Source organism: Patagioenas fasciata, chromosome 3, assembly GCF_037038585.1.
Source record: "Patagioenas fasciata isolate bPatFas1 chromosome 3, bPatFas1.hap1, whole genome shotgun sequence".
Lineage (NCBI taxonomy): Eukaryota > Metazoa > Chordata > Aves > Columbiformes > Columbidae > Patagioenas > Patagioenas fasciata.
In genome coordinates this window covers 125,662,185-125,681,648 of record NC_092522.1, presented here as the reverse complement: position 1 = coordinate 125,681,648, position 19,464 = coordinate 125,662,185, and the positions used below count along the sequence as shown (strand labels likewise).

General features: G+C 57.6%; 1 protein-coding gene across 1 annotated transcript in view; it reads left to right on the top strand.

Annotated features, from left to right (window-relative positions):
• Positions 1–19,464, top strand: part of ASXL2 (ASXL transcriptional regulator 2) — a 100,099-nt gene that overhangs the window by 58,728 nt on the left and 21,907 nt on the right. The window contains exons 5-6 of the mRNA XM_071807223.1: positions 13,815–13,930; positions 18,455–18,626. Of these exons, the coding sequence (XP_071663324.1) occupies positions 13,815–13,930; positions 18,455–18,626 (288 nt within the window). The remainder of the gene's footprint in view (positions 1–13,814; positions 13,931–18,454; positions 18,627–19,464) is intronic.

Sequence of the window (19,464 nt, the reverse complement as noted above, 5' to 3'; positions counted from 1 at the left end):
GAGTCACCGAGCACCGATGTCTCGTTCCCTTTAATGGGGGCTTTCCAGCTGTGTTCCATTACAGCCAGGAACGCTTCAGCTGCCGCTCCGTGGATGCGCTTTCTCACCAGGGTCTTGTCGTCGTTGCTTCAGCCTCTCTGCTGGCCCTGGAGGGTTCGCGGTTCCCTCCGTGTCAAGCGAAGTCTCGGTGGTTTGGCCTTTCACCCTCACACACTGTGTCGTGTTCCATTTGACCCACAAAAAGGTCTGTCAGGCGCCTTTCCTCTCCAGCAGAAAGGTCATCTGTGACCTGCCGCTCCTCAGCTCTGTGTCACAGAAGAAGGCAGAACAAGCTTGAAAATGCTCTCTTCAGAAGGAGCCGCGTGGAGGAGGCAAGGGGCAGTGGGTACAGGTTGCACCAGGAGAGGTTTCATCTTGACATAAGCGATTTTGTACGGTAAGAGCAGCGCTCCCTGGAGCAGACCCCTGGGGACGCGGTGGGGTCCCCGCTGTTGGGGTTCTCACGGTGCGGTTGCATGGTCCCAGCACCAGTTTGGGGTTCAGCCGCGCTTTGCGTTGGGCTTGGGCAGCAGCGCCGGCTCCACGCGCACGGTGGGGCTGTGGTGGGGCTCGGCCATGCTATGGGCTTTGGCACAGGCGCGCTGAATTTGGTTGAGTTGCCTGTCTGATGACACATAAACTGTATGTATGCACACGCTATTGAAACTTAGGGGTGTGAGGAATGGTATTGTACAGGGTTTTCCCAGAGTGACCGGAAACATCCAGTAGAGGACACAGATGTTTCTGGCCTTACCGAGATGTAGGTGGTAGCAATGGGTCCATGTGTTCGGGACGGGCTCTGTGCACCGGCTGTGCGGTGGTACAGCTACCGCCGGCCGACTCGGGACGGGCTCTGTGCACCGGCTGTGCGGTGGTACAGCTACCGCCGGCCAACTCGGGACGGGCTCTGTGCACCGGCTGTGCGGTGGTACAGCTACCGCCGGCCGACTCGGGACGGGCTCTGTGCGCCGGCTGTGCGGTGGTACAGCTACCGCCGGCCGACTCGGGACGGGCTCTGTGCACCGGCTGTGCGGTGGTACAGCTACCGCCGGCCGACTCGGGACGGGCTCTGTGCACCGGCTGTGCGGTGGTACAGCTACCGCCGGCCGACTCGGGACGGGCTCTGTGCGCCGGCTGTGCGGTGGTACAGCTACCGCCGGCCGACTCAGGACGGGCTCTGTGCGCCGGCTGTGCGGTGGTACAGCTACCGCCGACCGACTGGGGACGGGCTCTGTGCGCCGGCTGTGCGGTGGTACAGCTACCGCCGACCGACTGGGGACGGGCTCTGTGCACCGGCTGTGCGGTGGTACAGCTACCGCCGGCCGACTCGGGACGGGCTCTGTGCAGCGGCTGTGCGGTGGTACAGCTACCGCCGGCCGCCGCCGGCCGACTCGGGACGGGCTCTGTGCAGCGGCTGTGCGGTGGTACAGCTACCGCCGGCCGACTCGGGACGGGCTCTGTGCAGCGGCTGTGCGGTGGTACAGCTACCGCCGGCCGACTCGGGACGGGCTCTGTGCAGCGGCTGTGCGGTGGTACAGCTACCGCCGGCCGACTCGGGACGGGCTCTGTGCGCCGGCTGTGCGGTGGTACAGCTACCGCCGGCCGACTCGGGACGGGCTCTGTGCGCCGGCTGTGCGGTGGTACAGCTACCGCCGGCCGACTCGGGACGGGCTCTGTGCGCCGGCTGTGCGGTGGTACAGCTACCGCCGGCCGACTCGGGACGGGCTCTGTGCGCCGGCTGTGCGGTGGTACAGCTACCGCCGGCCGACTCGGGACGGGCTCTGTGCGCCGGCTGTGCGGTGGTACAGCTACCGCCGGCCGACTCGGGACGGGCTCTGTGCGCCGACTGTGCGGTGGTACAGCTACCGCCGGCCGACTCGGGACGGGCTCTGTGCGCCGGCTGTGCGGTGGTACAGCTACCGCCGACCGACTCGGGACGGGCTCTGTGCGCCGGCTGTGCGGTGGTACAGCTACCGCCGGCCGACTCGGGACGGGCTCTGTGCGCCGGCTGTGCGGTGGTACAGCTACCGCCGGCCGACTCGGGACGGGCTCTGTGCGCCGACTGTGCGGTGGTACAGCTACCGCCGGCCGACTCGGGACGGGCTCTGTGCGCCGGCTGTGCGGTGGTACAGCTACCGCCGGCCGACTCGGGACGGGCTCTGTGCGCCGGCTGTGCGGTGACGGGCAGGGCCGGCGGGACCGACCGGCACACCGGTGTTTGGTTTTACACAACCGCCCTTGACCTGAGTAATTTCACTTCTGCCTCTCAGCTCCCAAGAGCAGAGACGTTTAGGTGAACTGGTACGTGCTTTGGGCTCTAGGGGTGTTTTTAGGGAAGAGGGCAGTGTTCTTGGTGTGGAAACCTGTGTTTTAGGTAGAGCAAAAAGCAAACACGGAGCTGTGTGCAGTGCTGTGCGGAGCGCGGCTGCTGAAGGGCTTTCGGTGGGTGTTGGTGTTTGTCGCCGGGTTGTTGCTGCTGTCCCAGCGCCTGTCCTCAATAACTCGCATTGCCCCCTCCCGTACAGTCTCGGCCTTTTCCTCCAGGCTCACGTCTGCTGTAACCTTCGTTTTTAACAAAAAATCCCAAACAACAGGACAACTCCTGGATGTTGGCGAATTTGATGTCAGCTGAGGTAATCAGCACTTTTAGCTGTAATTTTTTAACGAGTTTATATGAAGTACTTTATTTCTCTTCTTCCTTCCAGTGCAACAGCTACAAAAATACTGTTTGGATCAGTAAAAGAGCGTTTTGATGACTGGGGTTCGACTGCTTGCACACCCAGGGCGCTGCGCCTTTGTCGTCACCGCGTGGCCTCCAGAAACCCGAGAACGCCTGCGCATAGGGAGTGATGGGTACACGGTACCGGGTGTTTCTGAGTGTTTCCTTTAGTTCTGCTTGGTTTACAGTCGGATTCCGAGCAGGCGGGCTGGGCACTTGTTCCTCTGGCACACAGCGCAGCAAGGTCACCAGCTGCTGTTCCTGGATGCGCCGCCCATACTCAGCGCCACACTGAGCCCTCCCGTGCCCGGACGGAACCAGAGCCATGTGTGTGGTTTAGATAAGCCCGGGCTTTGTTGGGCGGGAGATCCCCACACCAATGTGGCTCTGTGACCTCTGCTGAAGAGCCGCTGGACACGCGTGGGTTTGGTGGCACTGTCTCCTCTGGTTGATGGAGGATGTTTGGGTGCTGGTCCCAGCTGAGCTTCTCCAGGAGATCCAGTGCTCTTCGTGCTCTTGAGCTGCTTGGTGCCAGTTCTGTTGCTTCGCTAGAGCAGAGAGCTGGAGAGCTCTATCTTTCATCACTCCCCCTCTTTCTTGAAGTGTGTGTTAGTATTCAATTGGTGATCTTTCCTGGGGTTGAAGAATTACCCAGCGTAACCAAGAACACATGTAGGTGGAATCACAGAGCCGCTTTGATTGGAAAAGCCCCTCAAGATCACAGAGTCCATCCATAACCCACCCCTGTCCCTGCCCCATGTCCTGAGAACCTCCTGTCCGTCTGTCCAACCCTCCAGGGATGGTGACTCCAGCACTGCCCTGGGCAGCCTGTTCCAATGCCCCACAGCCCTTTGGGGAAGGAATTGTTCCCAGATCCAACCTCAACCTCCCCTGGGCAACTTGAGGCCGTTTCCTCTGCTCCTGGTGCTTGGGGAGCTGGGGTGGGCTCGCCGGGCATGCAGAGGAGCAGCGATCAGACCCAGACCGCAGGTTGGTGTCTCAGAGCTGCCGGTGCAACACACGCTCCAGTCTCTCCATATGAAGCAAAGAGTTGATCTTTTTTGTGTTTATAAGGCTGTAATGGCTGGGAGGAATGCGTTGTCCTGGCGAGAGCAGCACAAGGTTCACCCTGACCAGGGCAGACATGGGAGATGCAATTGGCCGCTGTTTTGGGGCACTATTTCTTCCTTCATTTTCGCCAGGAGCAGTGGAGGGGGAGAGCAGTTCGGACGTGGCCGTCTCCCTTGCGCCCGTGGTACTGGTTTCGTATGCACCCAGATTCCAGTTCCCATTCTCACTGTGGTAAACGGCAGCACTGCAGAAAAGGAGGCGCTGGATTAGCAGGGAGCGTTCGTGTGCTTCTCAAAACGCCTTCTAATGGCTTTCGCTAGAAGTTTTTCATGTGATACATCTGGATCACATTAGCTGTTTAAGATTAGGTTATTCTGAGCGTATGACTGCGCGTGGTTGATGGGGGTTATTGTATTTTTAGTTCAGCTTTACTGTACTTTCTTTCCAAATTAGTAAAGCGCAGCCTTTTCTTTCTGAACGTGTGGATTTTGAGGCAGAAAACCCCACGGGAATGCATGCGACCCCTTGAGCAGGAACTCTCTTGGCATGGGTTTGGTGCTGTACTCCCCAAACGCAGAGCCGGAGCCCCCTGAGCCCTCCCCGCCCGCTGCTGGGGACCTGGCCCGTGTGTCCCCGTGTGAGCGGAGCGGGCGCAGGGACGTCGCTCGTGTTCGGGCTCCTCTGCCGGCCAGGAGCCCGCGTGGGCGCCGGACCCTGCGCGGGAGGGCACTGCTGCTTCTGGGCCAGACGCACCGGGTCCTGCTGGCAGCGGGTTCCCCGTTTCACGCTCCTGGTGAGCGGGGGGAACCGTGAGGATCCTGCCCGTTCATCGGGCGGCGGTGACTTCTGCAGCCGCAGCGCTGTGGGAGGGGGCGTTCCCGAAGCAGTTACCCGGCAAAGAGGGTTCCAGCCCTGGTAGAATTTGCATAAATTTGGATAAATTGAGCAGAACGGTTCCATTACTCCAAACCAGTTTGATTCCACTTACCCAAAGGTGAGGGTTTCTTTTATTGCACAGTATATTAGAAACTACAATTAGCTCTGATCTTTAGGAGATAAAGGGTGGGAGATCCAGTAGAAGCCACAGCTCCAGGAGCTGCTGTGCCCTTGGTGTCTTGGTGTGTCACCGAGCCTGTGGCACTGACAAACCCCATGGTCCCCACGGTGTGTCCTTGGTGTGTCACCGAGCCTGTGGCACTGACAAACCCCATGGTCCCCACGGTGTGCCCTTGGTGTGTCACCGAGCCTGTGGCACTGACAAACCCCATGGTCCCCACGGTGTGTCCTTGGTGTGTCACCGAGCCTGTGGCACTGACAAACCCCATGGTCCCCACGGTGTGCCCTTGGTGTGTCACCGAGCCTGTGGCACTGACGAACCCCATGGTCCCCACGGTGTGCCCTTGGTGTGTCACCGAGCCTGTGGCACTGACGAACCCCATGGTCCCCACGGTGTGTCCTTGGTGTGTCACCGAGCCTGTGGCACTGACAAACCCCATGGTCCCCACGGCGTGCCCTTGGTGTGTCACCGAGCCTGTGGCACTGACGAACCCCATGGTCCCCACGGTGTGTCCTTGGTGTGTCACCGAGCCTGTGGCACTGACAAACCCCATGGTCCCCACGGCGTGCCCTTGGTGTGTCACCGAGCCTGTGGCACTGACAAACCCCATGGTCCCCACGGCGTGCCCTTGGTGTGTCACCGAGCCTGTGGCACTGACAAACCCCATGGTCCCCACGGTGTGTCCTTGGTGTGTCACCGAGCCTGTGGCACTGACAAACCCCATGGTCCCCACGGTGTGTCCTTGGTGTGTCACCGAGCCTGTGGCACTGACAAACCCCATGGTCCCCACGGTGCGCCCTTGGTGTGTCACCGAGCCTGTGGCACTGACAAACCCCATGGTCCCCACGGCGTGCCCTTGGTGTGTCACCGAGCCTGTGGCACTGACAAACCCCATGGTCCCCACGGCGTGCCCTTGGTGTGTCACCGAGCCTGTGGCACTGACAAACCCCATGGTCCCCACGGCGTGCCCTTGGTGTGTCACCGAGCCTGTGGCACTGACAAACCCCATGGTCCCCACGGCGTGTCCTTGGTGTGTCACCGAGCCTGTGGCACTGACAAACCCCATGGTCCCCACGGCGTGTCCTTGGTGTGTCACCGAGCCTGTGGCACTGACAAACCCCATGGTCCCCACGGCGTGTCCTTGGTGTGTCACCGAGCCTGTGGCACTGACAAACCCCATGGTCCCCACGGTGTGCCCTTGGTGTGTCACCGAGCCTGTGGCACTGACAAACCCCATGGTCCCCACGGTGCGCCCTTGGTGTGTCACCGAGCCTGTGGCACTGACAAACCCCATGGTCCCCACAGTGTGCCCTTGGTGTGTCACCGAGCCTGTGGCACTGACAAACCCCATGGTCCCCACAGTGTGTCCTTGGTGTGTCACCGAGCCTGTGGCACTGACAAACCCCATGGTCCCCACGGTGTGCCCTTGGTGTGTCACCGAGCCTGTGGCACTGACAAACCCCATGGTCCCCACGGCGTGCCCTTGGTGTGTCACCGAGCCTGTGGCACTGACAAACCCCATGGTCCCCACGGTGTGCCTGCCCTGAGGTGTTTGGGACGTTGGGCTGGCTGATCTCCAGCCTCAGCTCAACCAACCCTCTTCTTGTCAGATCAGTTTTGGTTTTGCCTAAACGGGCAGTGAGGTGGACTGGGAACTGGCTGAAGGGAAGAAGACAGAGAGTCGTGGTCAATGGGGCAGAGTCCAGTTGAGGCCTGGATCCAGTGCAGAGCCTCAGGGGGCAGTGCTGGGTCTGGTACTATTCAATATATTCATCAGGAAGGCCAATGGTACCTGGGGTGGGTTAGAAGGGGGTGGTCAGTAGGTCAGAGAGGTTCTCCTGCCCCTCTGCTCTGCCCTGGGGAGACCACACCTGGAATATTGTGTCCAGTTGTGGCCCCTCAGTTCCAGAAGGACAGGGAACTGCTGCAGAGAGTCCAGCGCAGCCACCAAGATGCTGCAGGGAGTGGAGCATCTCCCGTGTGAGGAAAGGCTGAGGGAGCTGGGGCTCTGGAGCTGGAGAAGAGGAGACTGAGGGGGGACTCATTCCTGGGGATCAATATGGAAAGGGGCAGTGTCAGGAGGATGGAGCCAGGCTCTTCTGGGTGACACCCAGTGACAGGACAAGGGGCAATGGGTGCAAACTGGAACACAGGAGGTTCCACTGAAAGAGGAGAAGCAACTTGTTCCTGGTGAGGGTGTCAGAGCCTGGCCCAGGCTGCCCAGGGAGGTTGTGGAGTCTCCTTCTCTGCAGACATTCAAACCCGCCTGGACCCCTTCCTGTGGAACCTCAGCTGGGTGTTCCTGCTCCATGGGGGGATTGCACTGGATGAGCTTTCCAGGGCCCTTCAACTCCTGACAGTCTATGATTCTATATTTTTTTCTTCTGATTTGAAAGTATTTTGACTCCCAGCTTCTCCCAGCAATTACAGATGTATTTTTCCTTGACTTCTGGCACATTTTTAGGTGGTTTTCTTTTGTTTCCTGCTGTTTAACAGTTAGCACGTATCTGGTAAAGTGAGCTGCCAAGGCTGACCTTAAGCTGGTGACCCTGCCAGTGATTTTCTGTGGAGCCAGTGCCATAGAGCCTGTGTCAGTGCGAGGCTGCGCGTCACGCTCGTGTTCTCAGCAGCACCCCCGCGTCTCCGCTTGGACAAGCCCGAGAAACCCGGCTGCTCGTTTCTGCTGCACCAGGCTAAGGCAGTCTCAGTGTGGCTTCAGGAATTGCCTGGGCGGCTGCCAAACCAGCACCGAGCTGTGTCCCCCCGTGTGTGCTGGGATGTCCCTCGGCGCCGCTGTTCCCCGCTGCGTCTGCTCCAGGTGCCTGAGCCTGCGTCTGCACACAGTAAACCCAAAGGGAAGCGATCGGCCGAGCGAGCCAAGGTCTCTGCCGCTCTGTGTGAGAGACACGTCGAGCCGCACGGGACCTCACCGTCGGTCTTGGATCAGCTGCCCCGTGGATTTTCTCGTTGCTGTTTACCTGGCATCGTTCGTGAAGGACAAACGTGAGCCGGAATACTGTTGTTAGCTCGCTTTAGGCGAGCGAGCAGATGTGTGCTGGAAGGGATGTACGCTGGGAGCCAGTGGGACTTCAGACCAGCATCCTGGTGCTCCCACACCCTGAAGGATAAAACACCTGTGCAAGGCGACTCGTCCAAGAGGAAGCAAAACAAGCGAAATGCTCTGGGCACGCTCAGCTTCCCGTTGTTTCCAGGCTCGTGGGAGCAGACACCAGCGGAGAGCCGCGGGTCCCGCTGCCGCCGCTCAGCAGAGCCTCTGCAGGGGTGCGCCTGCGGGACCCGGTTGACCGGGGGCTGCAAACCTTAAGGGAGCCCAAAACCTTGTGAAACGTTATCAGACCTTGCCAGGCTGGAATTTCTAATTTAATTGACCTTTAACATAATTAAAGTTCTGTTGTAATTTCATTTCTCAGAAAAAATGCCCTGGTGTCAATGGCATTCCAAGTAAGAATTCAAAAGAAGGCTCTATTTAAGCGTCGTGCCTCTGCTGGGCTGTGCGCGGCCTTCTTAGAAAGGTGCAAAATGATGGGCTTGTGTGTCCAGCTGTTTTCCAGGTTGGAAAAGCTGAGTTTTCTTTGTTCAAACACAGCATAAACATGAAAATGTGACTAGAATGTGAGGGTGAAGAAGAGCAGCCTGCATTCGGCTTCACGTTCCCGCTTCACACAACGCGCAGTGTCGGCAGCGATAGGCTGCGAAGAGGATGTGGTTTGTGATCCTGCCCTTCAGATGTCTCACACCCAGTACCAACCTGTCTGTTTCTCTGCCTGGCTTTCAAATGTTAAACTGAACTGGTGTTCAAGAGCTGCGAGCGGGGATTAGTGTGGGAGGAGAGCTGTGTGCAGACCCAGGGCGACGGCACCGCCAGACCCGGCCGCGGAGCTGCAGCTTCATCGCTGCATCACTGCATCGCTTCATCACTGCATCGCTGCATCGCTGCATCTCGTCTGCTCCACTCGCGCTCCTTCCTCCGAATAACACACATGGCTCAGCATCTCTGCCCAGGTAGCAGCTCACCTGAGTGCCCTCGAGTTTTGCTGATGTTGTGTGGTCAGCACTGCAGTGTGAGGTGGTCAGCGTGGGATCGCTCGGCGGGAGCAGAGGAAACGGCCTCAAGTTGCCCAGGGGAGGTTGAGGTTGGATGTGGGAACAATTTCTTCCCCAAAGGGCTGTGGGGCATTGGAACAGGCTGCCCAGGGCAGTGCTGGAGTCACCATCCCTGGAGGGTTGGACAGACGGACAGGAGCTTCTCAGGACATGGGACAAGGACAGGGGTTTGGGAAGGGTTGGACTCCATGATCTTGGGGGTCTCTTCCCACCAAAATGATTCTGTGATTCTCTGATGACACTTTTAGATACATCCTCTTCACACACGGCATCATTGTCATCATCTTCACACATGGCATCATCGTCATCCTCTTCACACACGGCATCATCATCATCTTCACACACGGCATCATCATCATCTTCACACATGGCATCATCATTTTCACACACGACATCATCATCATCTTCACACGCGGCATCATCATCCTCTTCACACACGGCATCATCATCCTCTTCACACATGGCATCATCATCTTCACACACAGCATCATCATCATCTTCACACTTGGCATCATCATCCTCTTCACACACGGCATCATCATCTTCACACACAGCATCATCATCATCTTCACACATGGCATCATCATCCTCTTCACACACGGCATCATCATCTTCACACATGGCATCATCATCCTCTTCACACACGGCATCATCATCATCATCTTCACACACGGCATCATCATCATCATCATCCTCTTCACAGGTGGCATCATCTCGCTGGCCATTTTCCTGGCCCTGTTGGCTGTAACAGATCCCGTTCCTGGGCTGGCACGGTTCGTTTAGATTGCTGCAGGTCTATGAGTATCTTGGGGTTTTTCCCTCAAAATGTCTGCTTACTCCTTTTTTTGATGTTGTACTTTGTATTTCTGGTCTTTCGTCCTGTGGGTTGTATTTCTCGGAATTTGCACTCAGTGTCCTTAGCGAACCAGAATACTGAACATTCCACGCTTCCCATCGCCGGGGTCCGAGCTGCTCCTGCTTAGGACGGGACCTTGCAGAACTGTTCCCGATTTCTTGCCCGATTACCATTTGTTTCCGTCCTTCGCCTCCCCTCCAGCCCAGTGCCAGGGTTGTGCCGCTGCTTTGTTTGTGAAACAATAGCCAAATAATGTTTAGAAGCCTTTTGTTGGAGGTGTCTGAGCGAACCCTTAGCAACAGACTTCTGGCAGCCCTTCGTGTCGCTGCGCGGGGCGTCGGGGCTGCGCTTCCCCTGCGCGTGCTGAGCGGACGCTCATCCTTTCCAGCACCTCCTTCTTCAGCTGCGGTTTCAACCAAATCGAGGAACAAACGCAAGTTTACCAACATTCTTACTGCTTTCAAAGTGCAGATACAGCTTTTGCTTTCCAGGCCTTGGTGTAACATCGGGGGGTTTTGCCTTTTCAGTGGTAACTCTGCTTGCTGTGCGACTGTGTCGTCTTTGGTCGCGTGTGTGTGTCACCGGGTGTGATCTTGTCAGAGGCTTTTAGATTCCCACTTCTTTTATTGTTGTTTCAATGCCATTTCGGAGGCGTTCCTGCTGCGTGTGCCTGCTGAAACACTTGCTCTTTTCATTTGACGCCCATGCCAAGTGTGAGAATTTTGCTTTCCATAGCTGGTTGTTACTAATGCTGTGGATTTTATGGCAAAGCCGCGTTCCGGTGCTCGCTGTGCAGCCGCACTCTGGCTGCTGTTAACCGAGAGCTGACGCTGCTGTCTCTGAGCTCCTTGCAGCTGCACAAGGATGGGCGTCACCTCCTGTATTCTACAACTAATGGCTCTAGGAAGCATTCATTTAAATAGTCCATGTGTGAATCCTTTTATTACCCTTATGGAACAAACGTTCCTTTGCTCTTTACTCTTCCCCTGATCTTACAGTGGCCGTTGTTATCTGCACAGATTTACATGCGGATACATACACAGCCCGTGAATTTGCTGAGTTACGTTGTTTTCTCTCTTACCTTCCTGTCTCCATGCCCAGGCCCACAGATGTGCCCTCAGGGTTCACGGCAGGGACAGCTGAATCTTGCTGATCTTCTTGGTGTTCACTTTGTCCTGGCCATTGCGCAGTGCCGGCCGTCCCGTTCACACCATTCTGGTGTCTGTCTGGTTCTGTCCCGGCTGTCTCGCAGTGTCAGCCGTCCCGTTCACACCATTCTGGTGTCTGTCTGGTTCTGTCCCGGCTGTCTCGCAGTGTCAGCCGTCCCGTTCACACCATTCTGGTGTCTGTCTGGTTCTGTCCCGGCTGTCTCGCAGTGTCAACCGTCCCGTTCACACCATTCTGGTGTCTGTCTGGTTCTGTCCCGGCTGTCTCGCAGTGTCAGCCGTCCCGTTCACACCGTTCTGGTGTCTGTCTGGTTCTGTCCCGGCTGTCTCGCAGTGTCAGCCGTCCCGTTCACACCGTTCTGGTGTCTGTCTGGTTCTGTCCCGGCTGTCTCGCAGTGCCGACCGTGCCGTTCACACCATTCTGGTGTCTGTCTGGTTCTGTCCCGGCTGTCTCGCAGTGCCGTCCCGTTGGTGTCACCGTGCTGCCTGTCTGGTTCTGTCCTGCCTGTCTCGCGGTGCCGACCGTCCCGTTGGTGTCACCGTGCTGCCTGTCTGGTTCTGTCCCGCCTGTCTCGCAGTGCCGTCCCGTTGGTGTCACCGTGCTGCCTGTCTGGTTCTGTCCCGCCTGTCTCGCAGTGCCGACCGTCCCGTTGGTGTCACCGTGCTGCCTGTCTGGTTCTGTCCTGCCTGTCTCGCGGTGCCGTCCCGTTGGTGTCACCGTGCTGCCTGTCTGGTTCTGTCCTGCCTGTCTCGCGGTGCCGTCCCGTTGGTGTCACCGTGCGGCCTGTCTGGTTCTGTCCTGGCTGTCTCGCGGTGCCGTCCCGTTGGTGTCACCGTGCTGCCTGTCTGGTTCTGTCCTGGCTGTCTCGCGGTGCCGTCCCGTTGGTGTCACCGTGCTGCCTGTCTGGTTCTGTCCTGGCTGTCTCGCGGTGCCGTCCCGTTGGTGTCACCGTGCTGCCTGTCTGGTTCTGTCCTGCCTGTCTCGCGGTGCCGTCCCGTTGGTGTCACCGTGCTGCCTGTCTGGTTCTGTCCCGCCTGTCTCGCAGTGCCGACCGTCCCATTGGTGTCACCGTGCTGCCTGTCTGGTTCTGTCCTGCCTGTCTCGCGGTGCCGTCCCGTTGGTGTCACCGTGCTGCCTGTCTGGTTCTGTCCTGCCTGTCTCGCGGTGCCGTCCCGTTGGTGTCACCGTGCTGCCTGTCTGGTTCTGTCCTGCCTGTCTCGCGGTGCCGTCCCGTTGGTGTCACCGTGCTGCCTGTCTGGTTCTGTCCCGCCTGTCTCGCAGTGCCGACCGTCCCATTGGTGTCACCGTGCTGCCTGTCTGGTTCTGTCCTGCCTGTCTCGCGGTGCCGTCCCGTTGGTGTCACCGTGCTGCCTGTCTGGTTCTGTCCTGCCTGTCTCGCGGTGCCGTCCCGTTGGTGTCACCGTGCGGCCTCTCTGGTTCTGTCCTGGCTGTCTCGCGGTGCCGTCCCGTTGGTGTCACCGTGCTGCCTGTCTGGTTCTGTCCTGGCTGTCTCGCAGTGCCGTCCCGTTGGTGTCACCGTGCGGCCTGTCTGGTTCTGTCCTGCCTGTCTCGCGGTGCCGTCCCGTTGGTGTCACCGTGCGGCCTGTCTGGTTCTGTCCTGGCTGTCTCGCAGTGCCGTCCCGTTGGTGTCACCGTGCGGCCTGTCTGGTTCTGTCCTGCCTGTCTCGCGGTGCCGTCCCGTTGGTGTCACCGTGCGGCCTGTCTGGTTCTGTCCCGCCTGTCTCGCGGTGCCGTCCCGTTGGTGTCACCGTGCTGCCTGTCTGGTTCTGTCCTGCCTGTCTCGCGGTGCCGTCCCGTTGGTGTCACCGTGCTGCCTGTCTGGTTCTGTCCTGCCTGTCTCGCAGTGCCGTCCCGTTGGTGTCACCGTGCTGCCGGTCTGGTTTTGCTGCCCGGTTCCGTCCCGAGCAGCTTTGCCTCGCCCCGGCGTGCGGGTTCCCTGGTTTTGTGCAGGTGGATTCACTGTGGCCGCTGCCCAGTGCCGGATGGGTTTGCCAGGACAATGGAGGCAAACCCGCGGTTGCCAGCGCTGGAACCGAGCGGTTTCCCCGGCTGGCTGTGTCCATCACCTCGGCGCTGCCGGGCGGGTGTTTGGGTGTTCTGTGCCAAACAGGCACCTTCACGCTACGGGACCAGCTCTTACTCAGTTCCCGTCTCCGGTTTGTTGGTTGTGACGAGACCGTTTTGAGGTCGCGATCACCTGGAACTGGACGCTTTGCTCCAGGACTGCGCTGGCTAGGACGGGATTCCCTGGAGCGCTGGGCTCAGCCGCTGGGAACACGTGCCCATTTACGTGTTGAGGTGCGGGGATATCCTGGGTATTCCCGTGTTTGTTGTCGGAAAGGAGCAGGTGACGTTCCATTTCCTCGGCGTGTCGTTTGCTTCCTGCTCTTGCGTGGGGTTCAGATCAGTTCTGGTCAGCAGAACAACCCGCGCCTGTGTCCGGATTTAGACCGGAGTTGGCTAAGCCTGTGTGAACCTGGAGCGCTTTCCAAGCCCCAGCGTTGTTCGACTGCAGCTCTTTACAAGATTAATAAAAAAAGCGATGGGCAAGAGATGAAAGCCAGGAGTTGGTCACAAGAACTGCGGTTGGCTTTCAGAGAACGGCTGCCGCGGCGCTGGGGAGGAAACAGGAATCATCCCTCCTGCTGGAGGTGCAGCTTTCATGAGCCTCCTGGGACGGTGTGAAATGGTGAGGACCGGCTAACGTGCTGATGTGTGAGGGGCAGCTGATGTATGTGTATCTGTCTTTCTTCCCGTAGTGTCATCCAGGCTGTCCCAGACGTCCTCCCCCCAGCCGGGCTGCCCGTCGCCCTCCATCCAGCCCGGCAAAGCCATCTCCTCGTCGCAGAAGCACAGCAAGAAGGCGCTCAAACAGGTCAGTGTGCTGAGCGGGCCCGCTCTGGGGCTCAGCGCCGTCCTTTCGTTGCCCTGGTAAGCGGTGTTTGTCGGTGGAGCTCACTCTGCAGGGAGGTGATTCAGGACTTCCCGGCTGTCTCGTAATTAACAGAGGTTTGCTAAAACATCCCTCTCTCTTAAAGGTGATTACAAGTATTGTGGTATTTAGTTATGTGCTTCTTCCCCACATGAGCATCTGAACATTTTTTATTGTTATTATTTTAAAGAACGGATGTAAGATGTCATTTGTTTGCACCCAGCCTTTTGGTGAGCGTGCTCAGCTCCCTGCGCTCTGTGTTGGCGAACGCGCGGCGCGTGGCCGCGGGGGGGAGGAAGGGCAAGGAGCACCCACTGCGTTTGGGTGGCGCCCCCTGGGTGCTGGGGGAGGATTTTCCCTGCTCGGAGTGGCCGTTGTGCAGGCCGCGTTCATTCTGTGCACGCGGGATGGAATTGGGTGGGCTTTTGTATTTCAGTGCTCTATTTCTCCTAATGAAAAAAGCAAGAGGGATGAGTCCCCGGAGCGGCTCATTTGCAGGTGTTTCCCAGCTGCATTGTGAAGTTCTCCATGACCCTTAGAAAGGAAACGCGTTGTCGGGGTTAGGTTTACCCTTTGGTAAAGTAAAAGTCTGTAAGGACTTAGGAATCAAGCTGCAGAGGAGGTGCTGGTCCAGGGGTTACGGCAGCTTGGCACCAACAGATGGAACCGCGACGGGAGGACGGTCTCACCAGGGGATGTTCTTGAGGAAGCTGTTACAGATATGGCCTCTGGGTGAACCGGAGCTTTGTTCCCAGCAGGAGAGCTGGGTTGGTGTCGAGATGGGACGCTGGCTGCAGGGAATCTTCCCGCTGGCTGGTTCTCAGCAGAAGTGTCGGTGTGACTGTGCGGTTGTGCGAGAACCGCGATACAGCAGCGAGGTTGTGTTGGCACGTCAGGCAGAGTTTCTTCCGAGGTTCAGAGTAAAGCTCCACTTGCACTTGAATCCCCAGAAAATTGCTTCTCACTAATTCAGCGATACATTGACTGCACTCTTTGCTTTCCCTCCGCACCCCTCTTGAAGCCTGGCCGCAGTCGTTTCCCTCCGGCATCCGCGAAGGCTTTTCTCTTCAGGAGAGCGACCGAACGGGCTCTGCGTTTGTTAGGAGCAGCCCCTTGCAGCTCAGCTGCTCCGCGGTGTTCTCTGCTCTGACGGTCCCTGTGCCACAGAACCAGGGGCTGGAACGGCCCTCTGGGGAAACGGACGCTCCATTCCCAGCCCCGCTCCATTCCCAACCCCGCTCCATTCCCAGCCCCGCTCCATTCCCAGCCCCGCTCCATTCCCAGCCCCGCTCCATTCCCAACCCCGCTCCATTCCCAGCCCCGCTCCATTCCCAGCCCCTCTCCATTCCCAGCCCCGCTCCATTCCCAACCCCGCTCCATTCCCAGCCCCGCGCCATTCCCAGCCCCGCTCCATTCCCAGCCCCGCTCCATTCCCAACCCCGCTCCATTCCCAGCCCCGCTCCATTCCCAGCCCCATGCCATTCCCAGCCCCGCTCCATTCCCAACCCCGCTCCATTCCCAGCCCCGCGCCATTCCCAGCCCCGCTCCATTCCCAGCCCCGCTCCATTCCCAACCCCGCTCCATTCCCAGCCCCGCTCCATTCCCAGCCCCATGCCATTCCCAACCCCGCTCCATTCCCAACCCCGCGCCATTCCCAGCCCCGCTCCATTCCCAGCCCCGCTCCATTCCCAACCCCGCTCCATTCCCAGCCCCGCGCCATTCCCAGCCCCGCTCCATTTCCAACCCCGCTCCATTCCCAACCCCATGCCCTTCCCAGCCCCGCTCCATTCCCAACCCCACTCCATTCCCAGCCCCGCTCCATTCCCAGCTTCACTCCATCATCTTCTCTCCTCCCAGCCTCTGTCCTTCCGTGCCGGTCAGTTTTCTGGTTTCCATCTCTGAACTCCCCATGCTGCTCCCACCCGCCTCCCCCCCTTTCTGTTCATTCCCTCCCTCTCTGCTCTGTCCCCCCTCCACCCCCGCCTTTCTTACCCCGAGATGTCTGCTGACTGAGCACCCTTGTTCTGGCGCTGCCTCTACGTGTCACGAGGTATCTCACAGCCAGTGAGTTCCAAAATTCTCGGTTTCACTGGTAGTATCATTAGTTTGGGGAAAAAAAGGCAGGAAGCCTGAGAGAGAAATGTGGAGCCACGTGGAGGCCGTGGTGTCTGCGTAGCGAACCCGTTGGTACTCGATGCTTCTCCGCAGGGCAAAGAGCTGGTGGTGGCGGTGGGCGCCTTCCATCACGGCCGCTCTGCTCCCCGAGCTCAGCTCTGGTGGCCCAGAGAAGAGCAGCAGGTTGTAGCACCGTGGATTATTCGCCTTCCAGGCACACAGGGAGAAAAGGTGTTGCCAAAGAACACCGTAAGCGTTCGGTCGTTCTAACCTACCTGCCTCCCGAGGTGTGCGCTGCCTTGGGACCAGTTAGGAACAACCCGCGGCCAAAGCCGTTGCTTAATTTTAGTTCAGCGGAATTCTGCCGTTTTGACCAGACAACACATCTTCCTCCTCTTCCTAAACACAGGAGCCACTGTCGGCAGGAAAAGTTGTGAGAAGTAGGCAAAATGAACAAATCCAGATAGCAGGAAGGAGACGGCAATGGTATGAGTAGTAGGGGAAAGATACTGAGTGGGACAAGAATTAAAGAAAGCTTTCCTATTTGTAATGATGTGTGCGACCCGGGTTACCTGGTAGCGTGTGCTGAGAACACAGCTGGGCTCAGCCCGGCCATCCTGAGCACTGGGTCACCATGAAGTTATGGAGGGAGAGAGCACCCTGGCGTTCTGTACAAATGGTGGAGGGTGTAGCAAGACGAGGATCAACAACCATAAGTGGAGGGGTCTGAGGAGAAAGGAGAAGGTTTGTCCCCACGAGGCCAGTCTGGTGGTGACACCAAAACCCCCCAAATGCTTATAGCAGAGAGCGTAAGTGCGAAGCTGACGCGGTTTATAAGCGGTGTCTACTGAAGGGTTGTTCCCTGTCCTCCCACACGTGCCTCAGCCACCCCGGCACGGGCACCGCTGCGCAGTGACAGCTGCGGTGACACCCAGCAACAGCAGGATTGTTTTACCTGGGCCGAGAAAAATGCAGCAATTGGATGGCAAACAGAATGGGCGAGCTGAACGCACCGAACCTTGAATATGTGATTTGCACAGTGCAGCCATGGGATTCACCCAGCCCCGGAGTGTGCTGGTCACCTCTGCCTTCTGGTGCGTTCTTGGCATTCGCTTTGTCCGCAGTTCATCTCCAGACCAGAAGGGATTTGTAAAACCTCGCTTGAACTTGCCGATGGATTTTTGTTATTCGTAGGAACGCCAGGTCTCTTTTCAGCCCTGGTCTCAAGAACAGGGTTCGTTGTGCACTGCAGAGGATTCTTCCCCTTACTGATTTCAGTGTTGCTGGGCTTCAGATTGGCCGATGTTGTTTTCATCGCTTTAAGGCTGTGGTAGCTGTGTAATATTATTCTGTAATAAACTGGAAGGCAGGGATCTAGCGTGTCCGTTCCCATCGGTGTCCTGTTGTGGCCGGTCTCCCTCATTTGTGTCTCTACAAACGGGAGCTCAGTCTTTGTTCTCCTCCTGTGGCAGATTCCGCAGGTTCATGCGTATTTTTATTCTCTCTCCTTGTTGTAACTCTACTATTATTGTTGTCATTAGGATTATCATTGTTGCTTTAATTATTATTGTTATTATTATTATTTCAAGATACTGATGATCTCTAGTTAACAGTCCCACTCATTTGTGTATACGCAGCATAATATTTGCCATTACTTCCCATTTTGAAAGTCCAGGGTGTGCTCGACCTGTCGTGATGTATGGTGCTGTTAGGCTTACCTGGCTCTGGAGCTGAGCGTTTGCAGACGGGCACTTTGGGAAACGCTGCAGATGAACCGAGCTGGGCCTTCCCGGCTCAGCCCCGCGCCCGTCGGGCTGCGGCACGCTCGCATCCACAGTCTTTGCGGAAACAAAGGATTTCTTTTCTTCCCTTTGGTGTTTTAGTCCTTGTTACTCTCTTAACTTAAGAAGTCCTTCCTAATGGGTGGTGTTTCCATTGAAGGTTTTTGGTTAAGTTGCTACTTGCTTCTCTAGGAGACGGAAATGAATTACACATGGTACTTTCACTTTGAAGTTATTCGTATATTTATTCTTGGACCAACTCCAGATGTGGAATCCTTTGCGTTCTCTAGGGGTCATTATTTTCATGAAATGACACAACGTAAGATGCTCTGCAGCCATTAACTTTTTGCTGTAGACGCAAAGGTAGGAGATGTGTCCGCTGGTGCATTAAACAGGCAGGATCAGCGTCCTACCCAAGCGGAACGTGCTTCATGAGTTTTGAACTCTTGACGTAGTTAGAATCAGAACCCAGCTACCGGTTGCCGTACAACAAGCGGTGTGTGCTGTGTGCTAATGGTTGCCGAGGGTATTTTGCACTCCCCTTGGTCACGTTCTCCTGTCTGCCCCGCAGGCCCTGAAGCAGCAGCAGAAGCAGCAGCAGCAGAAGCAGCAGCAGAAGCAGCAGCAGCAGCAGCAGCAGCAGCAGCAGCAGCAGCAGCAGCAATGCCGTGCCGCCATGCCCAGCCAGCACGCCCTGCTCAAGGCCGTCAAGGCGGCCGCTGACTCCGCACCCGCAAAGTCTGGTACGTGCGGTGAGGCTCCGGTGCTTTCTTGGCCTGTCGTCCTCTTCAACCCACCCGTTTTGTTCTGAGGGGATGAGAGAAGAAAGCGCTCTTCTCGCATGGTGTTCTTTTTGTTTCTGAGAGTCTAGCTTCTGTTTTCCCAGCTTTGGTCTCATTAGCAATGCATTCAGTTAAGAACAGATCCTGAGGAGATCTTGTTGTGCCACTGTCTGGTTAAAAGCTGTTTCTGTGACAAATGACCTCCCTGGGAGCCGCCTGGACGCTGTGCTCAGGTACTTCCCCTGGCAAAGCACGTTAGGTGGTGCTTTTCTTAGTACTTCTTTTTTTCCGAAGCGGCGTCTCGCTGCGCAGCGTGGTTTCACGTCCTGTTCCCAAGGTGTGTGTTCTGACCTGAAAGCCCCCAGAGAACCACAGAATGTCCTGAGCTGGAGGGACCCACAGGATCATGGAGTCCAACGTCTGTCCCTGCACAGGACACCCCACAGGTCACCCCGTGTGTCTGAGGACCCTGTCCAGTCTCTTCTTGAACACTGTCAGGTTGGGCCGTGACCCCTCCCTGGGAGCCTGTTCAGTGTCCAGCACCTCTGGGGAAGAACCTTTGCCTCATGTCCCACTGACCCTCCCTGGCACATCTGCTGCCGCTCCCTGGGCTCTGTCACTGTCACAGGGAAGAGTTTGGTGCCTGCACCCCTGTGAGGAAGCTGTCACCGCGATGAGCTCCCCTCTCAGTCTCCTCCAAGCTGAACAAAGCTCCATGTTTGTACGGACTGGGTTTTGTGTCGTGCAGGTCAACGGCTCTGTGGGCTGACACCATCGTTATTCTATCAATCCGAAACCG